Source organism: Hyla sarda, chromosome 7, assembly GCF_029499605.1.
Source record: "Hyla sarda isolate aHylSar1 chromosome 7, aHylSar1.hap1, whole genome shotgun sequence".
In the NCBI taxonomy this organism is placed as follows: domain Eukaryota; kingdom Metazoa; phylum Chordata; class Amphibia; order Anura; family Hylidae; genus Hyla; species Hyla sarda.
In genome coordinates, this window is record NC_079195.1 from 60,509,885 (window position 1) to 60,522,786 (window position 12,902).

The 12,902-nt window shown below is 42.4% G+C and overlaps 1 protein-coding gene across 2 annotated transcripts in view; it reads right to left on the reverse strand.

The window, feature by feature from the left end:
• The window catches only part of CFAP46 (cilia and flagella associated protein 46), a 236,144-nt gene that overhangs the window by 96,912 nt on the left and 126,330 nt on the right, over nt 1–12,902 (reverse strand). For both annotated transcript variants that reach the window (XM_056529249.1, XM_056529250.1), the window contains exons 39-41: nt 12,671–12,853; nt 12,335–12,467; nt 507–704 (exon numbers count right to left, since the gene is read on the reverse strand). In XM_056529249.1, coding sequence (XP_056385224.1) covers nt 507–704; nt 12,335–12,467; nt 12,671–12,853 — 514 coding nt within the window. The remainder of the gene's footprint in view (nt 1–506; nt 705–12,334; nt 12,468–12,670; nt 12,854–12,902) is intronic.

Here is a 12,902-nt window from a genome sequence, read left to right on the forward strand (position 1 = left end):
GGGGGGGGTCTGGATTATGACGAAGGCCCGTGCAGTGGTCTTCAACCTGCGGACCTCCAGATGTTTCAAAACTACAACAAGTTTTGCAACATCTGGAGGTCCGCAGGTTGAAGACCACTGATGAAGGGATAGACAGGCGGAGAGTTCACTCGAGTATAAGCCGAGGGGGGCGTTTTCAGCACGAAAAATCGTGCTGAAAAACTCAGCTTATACTCGAGTATATACGGTAGGTTTTTAAAATTCTTTTGAAAGCACTACAAGGTTAAAAGACCTTACAAATGTACTGTTATAAGTGTTTGTGTGTCCATCACACACCAAATGTTTACCCCATGGACGTAAACAATTTGGGTTCCATTAATGACAGCAAGCAAAAATTTTGGAAATTGTAAAGTACTATCAACATTAGAACATAACATTTACTCACTGAAACCAAAATACCCCTTTAAATGAAATATAGTCAGTAAGTCCTGGATATAAATGTATAAATGGCATACAGACGTGCATACCTGCCCAACAGAGTTATAATCGGGGGTCGCTCTGACAAATTCTTCAACAATGACACGGAGTTCTCCTTTGCGTTTTTCTTCTTTCAAATTTTCTTCCTCCTCCTTGATGACAAGCTGGATGATTTCCAATGACAGTTCAGCAAAATCCAGCTTCATTTTTGCAAGATTCCTCTGTACTGGCAAACTCATATCCCCTGCCTGCAAAGCAAATTAAATCATGATGCTATATAATCCACAATGTCTAAAGAAGGATTAAAGGGGTACTCTGGTGGAATCAACTGGTGCCAGAAAGTTAAACAGATTTGTAAATTACTTCTATTAAAAAATATTTGTCCTTTCAGTACTTATTAGCAGCTGTATGCTACAGAGGAAATTATTCTCTTTTTGAATTTCTTTTTTGTCTTGTCCACAGTGCTCTCTGCTGACACCTGATGCCTGTATCAGGAACTGTCCAGAGCAGGAGAAAATCCCCATAGAAAACCTGGACAGTTCCTGACACAGACAGAGGTGTCAGCAGAGAGCCCTGTGGATGAGACAAAAAAGAAATCCAAAAGGAAAAGAATTTCCTCTGTAGCATACAGCTGCTAATAAGTACTGGAAGGATTAAGATTTTTAAATATTAGTAATTTACAAATCTGTTTAACTTTCTGGCATCAGTTCATTAAAAAAAATAAAAAGTTTTCCACCGGAGTACCCATTTAATGTCTTCAGAAAAAAGCTGAAATATTTAAGATGAACTGAACGGCAAGAGTGATGGTAAATTACATCTTATTACCACACACACAGAATTATTGTGAATAACATGCCCAATCTGAAGCCTTAGGGCAGGACTGTACATAGGCCTATAGCTGTCTACACCCTTGTACCTCCACTTACTGCATCAGTCTAATAAGACTAATATTGTTTCATATACTGTCCCAAATATAATCCACATCTAAAAATGAACCTGTCTGCATAAAATAACTTGTTACAACAAAGGAGGAAGGGCTCAACCAATAGATTACAACAATAAAGTTGGGGTGCTACTAGCAGCAAAAAAAGACCATTATCTATACCAAGAAAAAGCAAGCTGCAGACAGTGCACACCCAAAAATGAGTATAAATACAAGGAACTTTATTAGTAGAAACCATAATAGGAGACACATACATCTAAAAACATTTAAAAAGGCTCCCAAGTGAGCCTAAAAACATCACTGGGGAAGGGGACATGACCCCCCAACCCCTACCCTGCCCTGATATCAATATAGAAATATAACTAATGCTCCAAAGTGGTATGTGCGAAATAACAGAAAGTCATCAGATAAATATATATATAATGCAAATCAGGCAATAATACAATATAAGTGCAAAAAAGGCAAACCACAGACGGAGGAGCAGTATTACAATACCAAAAGGGCAGGGAGAGCAAAGCCCCACGCGTTCCGTCACTCCCAGGTGACTTCCTCAGGGGTATCAGGGGTACCCCTGAGGAAGTCACCTGGGAGTGACGGAACGCGTGGGGCTTTGCTCTCCCTGCCCTTTTGGTATTGTAATACTGCTCCTCCGTCTGTGGTTTGCCTTTTTTGCACTTATATTGTATTATTGCCTGATTTGCATTATATATATATATTTATCTGATGACTTTCTGTTATTTCGCACATACCACTTTGGAGCATTAGTTATATTTCTATATTGATATCAGGGCAGGGTAGGGGTTGGGGGGTCATGTCCCCTTCCCCAGTGATGTTTTTAGGCTCACTTGGGAGCCTTTTTAAATGTTTTTAGATGTATGTGTCTCCTATTATGGTTTCTACTAATAAAGTTCCTTGTATTTATGCTCATTTTTGGGTGTGCACTGTCTGCAGCTTGCTTTTTCTTGGTATAGATAATGCATAAGATAACTATCTGTATGGTACCATTCAAATATTTAACACAAATAATATAGCCAACTTTTAGAAGGGGTATAGTAAATGCCAATGGTAAATGGTGCAGCCAAGTTGTCCCATTAAATGGACAATTTGCAGAAGAGTCGCCCCTGATCATCATGTTAGAGGCCCCTAACTATATGCAGTACGGTCTGGACAGGGACTTTGAATGGAGCAGTGTTATATTTTTCCTGCACAGCAAGTGGCTAGTAAAAACTTTGAAGGGGCTGTAGAGATAATCCAGCAATGTGGGCCCTTCATTCCCCAAATCAGAGGGATCTGACCAGTTGGACCCCTGCAGATCAGACAGTACTGTCTGATCCCGGTGGACCCCAGCGTCGGGACTCCCGCAATCAGGCATCTTATCCCCTATCCTTTGGATAGGGGATAAGATGTCTTAGCACAGGAGAACCCCTTTAACTTTCTGGAGCCAGTTGATATATAAAAAAAAGTGTTTTCCTGGATAACCCCAAGTTCCAAAGAAACAAGGCTATGACTGAAAGCCTTTGCGCTGGACATAAGTTATTGTCTGGACTGTTTATACAGTGGGGCAAACATTTTTTTAGTCAGCCACCAATTGTGCAAGTTCTCCCACTTAAAAAGATGAGAGGCCTGTAATTTTCATCTTAGATGTATGTCAACTATGATAGACATGAGAATAAAAAAATCATAAAATCACATGGTCTGATTTTTAAAGAATTTATTTGCAAATTATGGTGGGGAATAAGTATTTGGTCACCTAAAAACAAGCAAGATTTCTGTCTCTCACAGACCTGTAACTTATTTTTTTAAGAGTCTCCTCTGTCCTCCACTCGTTACCTGTATTAATGGTACCTGTTTGAACTTGTTATTAGTATAAAAGACACCTGTCCACCGCCTCAAACAGTCACACTCCACTATGGCTAAGACCAAAGAGGTGTCAAAGGACACCAGAAACAAAATTGTAGACCTGCACCAGGCTGGGAAGACTGAATCTGCAATAGGCAAGCAGCTTGGTGTGAAGAAATCAACCGTGGGAACAATTATTAGAAAATGGATAATCTCACTCGATCTGGGGATCCACACAAGATCTCACCCCGTGGTGTCAAAATTATCACAGGAATGGTGAGCAAAAATCCCAGAACCACACGGGGGGACCTAGTGAATGACCTTCAGAGAGCTGGGGCCAAAGTAACAAAGCCTACCATCAGTAACACACTACGCCGCCAGGGTCTCAAATCATGCAGTGCCAGACATGTCCCCCTGCTTAAGCCAGTACATGTCTGGGCCCATCTGAAGTTTGCTAGAGAGCATTTGGATGATCCAGAAAAGGATAGGGAAAATGTCATATGTTCAGATGAAAACAAACAAGAACTTTTTGGTAAAACTCGTCGTGTTTGGAGGAGAAAATATGCTGAGTTGCATCCAAAGAAAGCCATACCTACTGTGAAGCATGGGGGTGGAAACATCATGCTTTGGGGCTGTTTTTCTGCTAAGGGACGACTGATCCGTGTAAAGGAAAGAATGAATGGGGCCATGTATTGTGAGATTTTGAGTGAAAACCTCCTGCCATCAGAAAGGGCATTGAAGATGAAACGCCCAGGCAACAAAGCAGTGGCTTCGTTAGAAGCATTTCAAGGTCCTGGAGTGGCCTAGTTAGTCTCAAGATCTCAACCCCATAGAAAACCTTTGGAGGGGATTGGAAGGCTGTGTTGCCCAGGACAGCACCAAAACATCCCTGCTCTAGAGGAGATCTGCATGGAGGAATGGGCCAAAAAAAAAAAAAACAGCAAAAGTGTGTGAAAACCTTGTGAAGACTTACAGAAAACGTTTGACCTCTGTGATTGCCAACAAAGGGTATATAACAAAGTATTGAGATGAAATTTTGTTATGGACCACATACTTATTTTCCACCATAATTTACAAATACATTCTTTAAAAATCAGACAATGTGATTTCATGGATTTTTCTCATTATGTCTCTCATAGTTGAGGTATATCTATGATGAAAATTACAGACATCTCTTGTCTTTTTAAGTGGGAGAACTTGCACAATTGGTGGCTGACTAAATACGTTTTTGCCCCACTTTATCTTGATTGCTAAAGGCTGTTTAACTGCAACTGAAATTTGGATTTTCACATCTTTTTGACAAAAAAAAAAAAAAAAAACACACAACACTTTTATGCATGGGGAGCTCTCCTGAATGTACATGTTTATGTCTATGCTGCAGGAAGTATTTACACACTACAATAAAAATGAAATGTGAATATTGGCTATTTCTTTTAATTTATGCCTAGCATTGTCCAGGTTGCTTCACGTGTACCTGTCATTTGTGGTAACCTTGCTGTTGTGTTCACGTGATTATATTTGTCCCCAGTTTTTCCCCCTGTAGGCTCCCGCTCTAATTTTAACTTGTCCCCAAGCTAGTGGTCATAGACCATGATGTTTCCCATACACCGCACACACAAGAGAAGATCCTGCTCTTAGCACACAGAGAAGACTTGTACTGAGCAGTGCATGCTGCGAATCCAGCACTGAGGTCAGTAATAACATTTCTCTGTGTCTTTCTCCCTCTCTGTCTCACTCTGCTGCCCCCCCTTCTATAACAGCTGTAACTCCATCCCTCAGTGAGGCAGGTATCCATAGTGAATGATGAGTTTAGGAAGGGGAACAGATACACCTGATATATCAATATCGCTTGTACTACTGATTTATGCAAAGTCAGTGACTATTTACTACACTACAGGTGATAATAAAGTATGTGGAAACTGACAAGAGCTGACAAGGTAGCAAGCTGAGATTAGTAGTGCTCCCTTTAAAACAGTGCTTCTACTCTGGGTTCTTTTTCCTTTGTTCGTGTCTCTGTTTCTGTGCCTCCTCCTTTTTATGTCTATGTGCTGGAGCTCATTACTAACAAACTGTTGTCTTTCCCCTCTGATCCTGTCTTCTTCATAGGTGATTTCAATGTGGCTCCTGATCTGATGCTCGACCGCACCACTGCAGCTGACCCTGGCTCCTCCTCATTTAATACCTTGTGCTTGGCGTTGGACCTGACCGACCTCTGGAGGTGCAGTACCCAACTGCTTCTTCCTTTTCCTTTTATTCTGCGGCCCATAGGTCATTCTCTCGAATTGATCTTGCTCTGGCATCCAAGGACCTCCTTCAGGCAGTAAGAGATATTTCCTACACCACTAGGGGGATCTCAGACCACTCTGCTGTAATGGTAGTCAAACTTAGGCCCTAGTCCCCCTTCCCGTATCTGGCGCATGCACCCTGTCTGGCTGCAGGATGTGGCAGTTGTGAAGGCCCTGGGGGTTGCCCATGCTGAGTATTGGGAGAATAATGCTTCTCATCCTGACCCCTTAGTTCAGTGGGATGCATACAAAGCCACGGTTAGAGGTGCCTTTATAGCAGGTGTTGCGGGATAGAGGAAAGTTAGGTCGACTATGGAAGGCAGGCTGTTGCAGGAGGTGAGCGTTCTGGAGGCATAGTATATTAGGAACCCATCCCCTGAGAATGAGAAGGCATGGGCTAAAGCTCAGAGATCTCTGTTGGTCGTTCAGAAAGATAGAGTCCAGTTGCGGTTAGTGGATAGGGAGGCTGCCTTGTTTGAATTCGGAGATAAGAATGGTAACCTGTTGGCGTATTTAGCGAGGGCTAGTCGCCCTGCTGCCTCTATCCCTTGTATTAAGGGCGGCGATGGTGCTGTGGTGGTTCACCCCCAGTTGATTAACTCCGTCTTTTGGGACTTTTACTCCTCTTTGTGTGCTGCCCCTTCTATGCCCCGTCAATGGGAAATTTTGCTCTTTTTACATGACTTATCCCTTCCCACACTTAGTCGTGCTCAGGCAGAGGCGTTAGATACCCCTTTTACAGTTGAAGAGGTGGAACAGGCCATACGTGATCTTCCTCATGGTAAGACCCCTGGTTTAGCTGGGATGATAGGTGATTGGTATGGGATGGGATGAATGAGGAGCGACTGGCCCCTATACGCCTTAAATAGTTTCACTCGATAGCCGTTTCTGATGCTCTTCCGGACTCTATGAGGGAGGAGTTGATTGCAGTGCTACCTAAGCCTGGAAAGGATCCGCTGCTGCCTGATTCTTATAGACCTATTTCCCTCTTGAATGTTGATATAACGATCTTGGCTAGAGTGCTGGCTACTCGCTTATATGGGGTCATTAATTCTATCATTCATCCTGACCAAACTGGGTTTATGCCGAGTAGGGCCACTGATGTAAACGTGAAGTGTCTCAATATAGCAGCGGTAGAGGAGGGCTTTTCTTCTGGTGTGGTGGTTAGTCTGGATATTTACAAAGCCCTTGACTCAGTGTTGTGGCCTTATCTGTGCTAGTTGTGTTTGGTCCCCAATTTGCTAGCTATATTATAGTCCTAGGGCCCGTATTGAAACTAACTTGGATGTTTCTGTCATAGGACGAGGCAGGGGTGCCCGCTATCTCCCTTCCTTTTTGCGCTGGCGATGGACCCTACTATCTGTGGTATTCACAGGGAGTCTATTGTAGAGAAGGTTTCCCTTTATGCAGATGACACTCTGGTATATTTAGCGGATGCTGGGGGTTCTCTCCTGTCCCTTATTGATCTACTTGACCAGCTTAGTCTGATTTCGGGCTTACGGGTCAACTGGGCTAAGTTCTCCCTAATGGCACTTTCGTCTGGAGTTCCCCTCCCCTCTTCTCTTCCGGCAGGGGTGCAATTGGTTTCCCGTTTTAGATATTTAGGGGTGGAGGTGACTGCGTCCCTGACAGACTCTCTCTCCCTGAACTTGGAGACACTTTTACTCTCCACTGTGGGGTGGCTGTCTGCCTGGTCCTCCCTCTCTCATTCTTTAGCTGGCAAAAGATAAATGTATTTATCTTTTCCATTTAGCTCCCATGATCCCCCCTAGGAAATATTTTAGTACACTATTTGGTGCTCTGGGATCCCAGACTTAGTCAGGCTCTACTCCAGGCTCCTAAGCAGCTCCTTAGCTGCCCCTGATGTCTAGAACTATTTTCTTGCCTCCCAACTGGTCTATGCAGCATGGTGGAACAATCTGGATCTGTCCAATTCAGCGACGGCCTTGGCTGGAGCAATTATGGGTTCCGATAAAGCTCTTACTAACACGCTCTACAGGTATCACTCTCACACTTCCTTTCCTATTCCCCTTCAAACATCCATTGAGTCGTGGGAATTTCCGCAGCCTCTGGTATCTCCTCGGGCACCCTTGTGGGGGAATGTACATTTACCTCACCTACATGGGTTACAGGAGGTCAGTTTCTGGGGTTCTCATGGTGTCAAATTTGTGATCCCCTTGCTTGGGGAGGATCAGGTTTTCTTATCCTTCTCGGACATGAAGGAACGTTATAGCATCCCTGGAAATGCCTTTTATAGGTATATTCAGCTTAGGCATGCGGTTCAGGCGCAGTTTGGCTCCCTGACGTTTACTCCTGTGTTTTCTGAGGTGGGGCTTCTCCTGGGCACTACGGATCTTTCTCTTACAGACACTGCGGCCTAGCCCTTTCTCACTAGAGTTTCATAAATGGGTGGCTGATATCCCAGATGTGTCGGAAAGTCAGTAGAAGGAGGTTGAAGGCTCTTATTATTCCACAGTAGTCAGTAGTAGAGATATGCTGATCCAATCTAGATATGTTTTGAGATTGTATTATACCCCTGCTAAGTTGAAATGCATTGGTGTTTCTTCGTCTGATCTGTGTTTCCGCTGTTCTTCCGAAATCGGTACCTTTTTGCATGCTGAGTGGGAGTGTACCGTCATTGCTCTCTTCTGGAGGGAGGTGATTGGGTTTTTGGCTGACAATTTAGACTTCCCTTTCTTCCTCCCCCCTGTGGTATGCCTACTGGAAGTCATTAATGAGGTTGTTTCTAGTTCGCATGGATGCCTACTTATTCGCTTCCTGCTGTTCTGTGCCCGTAAAGTGGTAGTAATGACCTGGAAGGACCGCCCCCCCCCCCCGCTGTCTCATTTGTTGACTTTGGTTAGCAAATATTTCCCGTTATACCAGGCTCTATATCGAAAGTGCCCTAAGAAATTTGACAAGGTATGGACACCCTCGCTTCTGCTGGATGTGTCGGTGAATCACCCCCCCCCCCCCGGCTAGACTATCCTAATAGGTTTTCTAAGTGTGCTGCTGTTCTTTATGGGACGGGGCTGGGTTGGGATTACCGGGATGTGTGCTTGAGTGTGTGTGAGTGTGTCTGTATGTTGGGCTTCCTCTGGTTGGGTTTCAGATGTGCCCTTCTCTTTTACTGGTGCAATTTTATTCATACTCTTTATTTCTGTCAATGTGCTGGAGTCGATCTCTGAGACCTACAGAGTCTGTTGTATATGTTCTATCTTGTTCCACTGTATAGTGCATTCATACCACAATTCTTACATACGGGGACCAGATCTGGCTGGGAGATATGAAAACCGGGCGTTCCCGTTTCCCAGCCGGCCCCCATCTCATTAATTTGAATGAGCCGACCAGAGTCACTATTTGAATGAATGAGATTGGGGTTGGGTCTGGCTGGGATACGGGAACGCCCGGTTTTCACATCTCCTAGCCGGATCCGGTCCCCCGTATGTATGAATGGTGGTGTGAATGCATCCTTATTCTGCGTCTCACTGTTCATATAAACCTATCAGTAAAATTATAGCCTGATAATTTCTTTGTCAGTGGGAAAACGTACAAAATCAGCAGGGGATCAAATTATTTTTTCCTTCACTGTATTATATAATCCATAAACAAAATGTTTCCATCCTCAGGGCTCTTATTCTCATAGTGGCGGCAAACTGGAGTACAATAACCAATTGATATACATGGCCTGGAGACTGAGCGGTCATGTTACCACGCATACTGTATGTCAATCCGTTTACTGAGGTCTTGCCATCCATGTCCTTGCATCTTTGTTTTTGTAATGTCTGGATTTATTAAGTCTGTTTCCTCGGGTAGTTCACACAGTTAGAAGAGGAACATTATGTGGTGACAAATGAATATAACATTATTTTATTTTAATTATTTTTTTGCTTGAATTGATGTTTACTCCACCTCTGCAGTTTTTCACAGTTTATACAGATATCGTGATTGTTAACATGAAAGATGGCGCGTTACCGTATTAACACAGTTAACAGCTCAGTACGCTACTAATGTGTTCATACCGCAGGGTGTCGTCTGTCATTTTATCGCTATATCTGTATATAGAGTTTATCTAAGTCAGTGTTTTCCAACCAGGGTGCCTCCAGCTGTTGCAAAACTACAACTTCCAGCCATGCCTGGACAGCCTTTGGCTGTCCAGTCATGCTGGGAGTTGTAGTTTTGCAACAGCTGGGGGCACCCTGGTTGGGAAGCACTGATCTAAGTAGACTATCCATACTCTTGGCTTCTTTGGGGAAGCTGCCTCACAACACTACTTCCACTTACAAAGTTTATCGACACAATGCTAAAAGATCAGCCATAGAGTCCAAATTAACTGTGACACTATATTAAACAACAACTGAATCCTTTTTATTAAGTGAATATGTTATGTAAGCTGAATTCATGGTCTGCCATGCAAATGTCTGAACCCCACAAGAAGAACTTGTGAGCTCATTCCTAACAAGACCACTTGCAGAGATCTGGTTTAATAAGCAGCAAATGGGATGTTTAATTCAGAAGCTACTAATCCCAAATGAGGACGAAACTTTTGCATTATTGAGATACATGGTATATACCTGCAGACATACATTCATACCTTGTGCATCAAGCCTTCTCATTACTATGCTCAGCAACCACATTAATATCTCATCACTGGGAAATAGGGCATTGCACAACTGCCTAACATACCATACAAGTAGGCTTCATGGCCATACCTAGCACTCCTGTTAAAGGGGTACTCCTGTGGAAAAAAAATGTTTTCAATCAACTGGTGCCAGAAAGTTAAACAGATTTGTAAATTATATGAAAAGAATGGAGGACGGCACTCACCCAAGATGGTAGCTTCAAAACGGTTCTATAAAGAACCGTTTTGAAGCTACCATCTTGGGTGAGTGCCGTCCTCCATTCTTTTCATACACTTTGGATTTTTTCTGCTGTCTTTGGACTGAGCACCACAGAGATTTGGGACTTTTGCTTCTATTATTCACCTGTTGCTGACTACTTGCCGTATATATACAGCAGTGCTGGATTCTGTACCTATATTTTGTTAGATTTGTAAATTAGTTCTACTAAAAAATCGTTATCCTTCCAGTACTTATTAGCAGCTGTATGCTACAGAGGAAATTCTTTTCTTTTTGAATTTATTTTTTGTCTTGTCCGCAGTGTTCTCTGTTGACACCTGATGCCCGTATCAGGAACTGTCCAGAGCAGGAGAAAATCCCCATTCCAAACCTATGCTACTCCGGACAGAGGTGTCAGCAGAGAGCACTGTGGACAAGACAAAAAAGAAATTCAAAAAGAAAAGAATTTCCTCTGTAGCACACAGCTGCTAATAATTACTGGAAGGATAAAGATTTTTTAATAGAAGTCATTTACAAATCTGTTTAACTTTCTGGCACCAGTTCATTTAAAAAAATAAAAAAAAAAGTTTTCCACCAGAGTACCCCTTTAAGAACAGATACTTTCATAGTATTTAGTTGATGATACAATCACAGGAGCATTATAGCATTAAAGGTAAGGTGACATGGTCTGAACATAAGGCAGACCGTACAGCTGATGAAAAGTGACCCAGCCCTGGTTGGTCCCATCTCCTTTGCTACTAGGTGGCAAATGCCTGTGAAACCCAACTCAAGAAAAACTGCAGTATTAGTATGTAAGAGGATGGACAGTGAGAAAAATATTGTATAGAGGGAAACAAGCACCAAGCTACCATAATGGAGGCCCAATTCCAATCTTTGTTATGGGTTCCCCATCTTTTCTCTGTACACTGCTTTGCAGGTTGGTACCCAATTCATATTTTTCCTAACCTGGTGCTCAGGGATCTTTATTCTAAACAATGCTATGTAGGGGGTAGGGGGAAGTACAATAAAAAGAAACATACAGTGCTCCATGGTGTTATAATGTTTGTATCCAAAATAAAATATCAGATCAGCATCTGCTTACCTGTGTTGGTTGTACAAGCCAAGTACAACATTGGTGATAGGGCAAAATGCAGAGACCCTGCAGCTACTCCTAGCCTCGTAAACAGCAACCAAAGACAACACACCTCCATCTTGTCAATAGAAAATATTTAATTACCCACAATGCGACGAGTTTCACGGAACTTCTGCAAAACGTGTTGCAATGTGGGTAATTAAACCATTTTCTATTGACAAGATTCCCAGCGCCTTTTGTGATCCAGCCTATAACTACAGATGTAGGGGAAAGGATACATTTTTGGGGCATGCAAAATGCCCCAGGGGGTCAATAAGTTACAGTTTAGAAAAATGTTAAACTTGGTCTCTATTCATATCACATTAATGGCCTCTGTTAGACATATATGCCAGGAACAGCGCCTGACATACCTCAGACAAGCTTTAGTCTGGGGTCATACTGAGAAGTTGTGTACAATTTTAATTGTTTTATATAGTACCTGTATGTGTCCTGTAGTGTTGGTTTGTGACCTTTCTATATGTCTGACCTAAGGGTCCTCACGAATGCTTTATAGTGGGTCTGTGAGCAGCCACAAGAGATCTGATAAGTGATGATGTTATCCTGCTGTTCACATAAAGTGATCTGACCAAGGACTGGCATTCTGTGACACATTAAACACTGATTTCCTGGGAGTAAGGTTGGTGATCACATGACCCAATTACAATAATGAAATGCACGGATGCAGCTGTACACTAGGGATGGTAAGTGCTTGATATGGGAAAAAAAATGGAGTGCTTCTTTAAGCTTAGCATGTCAGCTGTTTTTGGTGTAAATGCTACACATACATTAAAAACCTCATGGAAACCGGAGATGAAAAAAAAAACATTACTATTTTCTTTACCTCAATAACAGCAGAACTTTGGATGTTGTATAATATCTGCTCTACACTTGAGATTGCTTGCTCCGCCATACCGTATGCATCCAAACAGTAACCATGCTTACGCTCTGAGTCTTCTACATTTTGGGCCAGGATCCTTACAAGTAAAAATGAATAGAAAATAAGAAAGGCAAAATCCTACAATTATACATGGAAAACAATCTAATAATAAACCGGGAAATAAAAATAATAAATGAATATATAAAAGACTTCCATTATTGATGACTCTAGCGTGTACTGTCTAGTTGTATAAGCAGTACCATGTTGTGAAAAAGAACCTGGCCTAATGAAGCACATTACCTGAGAATGTTAACATGCTCCATCATGAGTTCTGCTCTGTACTCCTTTTGTTCATAGCGGAGAAGATCGGCTTCAGTTTGGCTCATCTTGTCGCACATATCCAGCAACAAGACAATTACCTGAGATGGTTCGGTACCTTTAGACATCAATTTCTGGGTATTTTTCAAAAGAATTGCAAACTTCCTAAAAATAAATAAATATATAAAGATTTACAATACTTAACTATAACTCA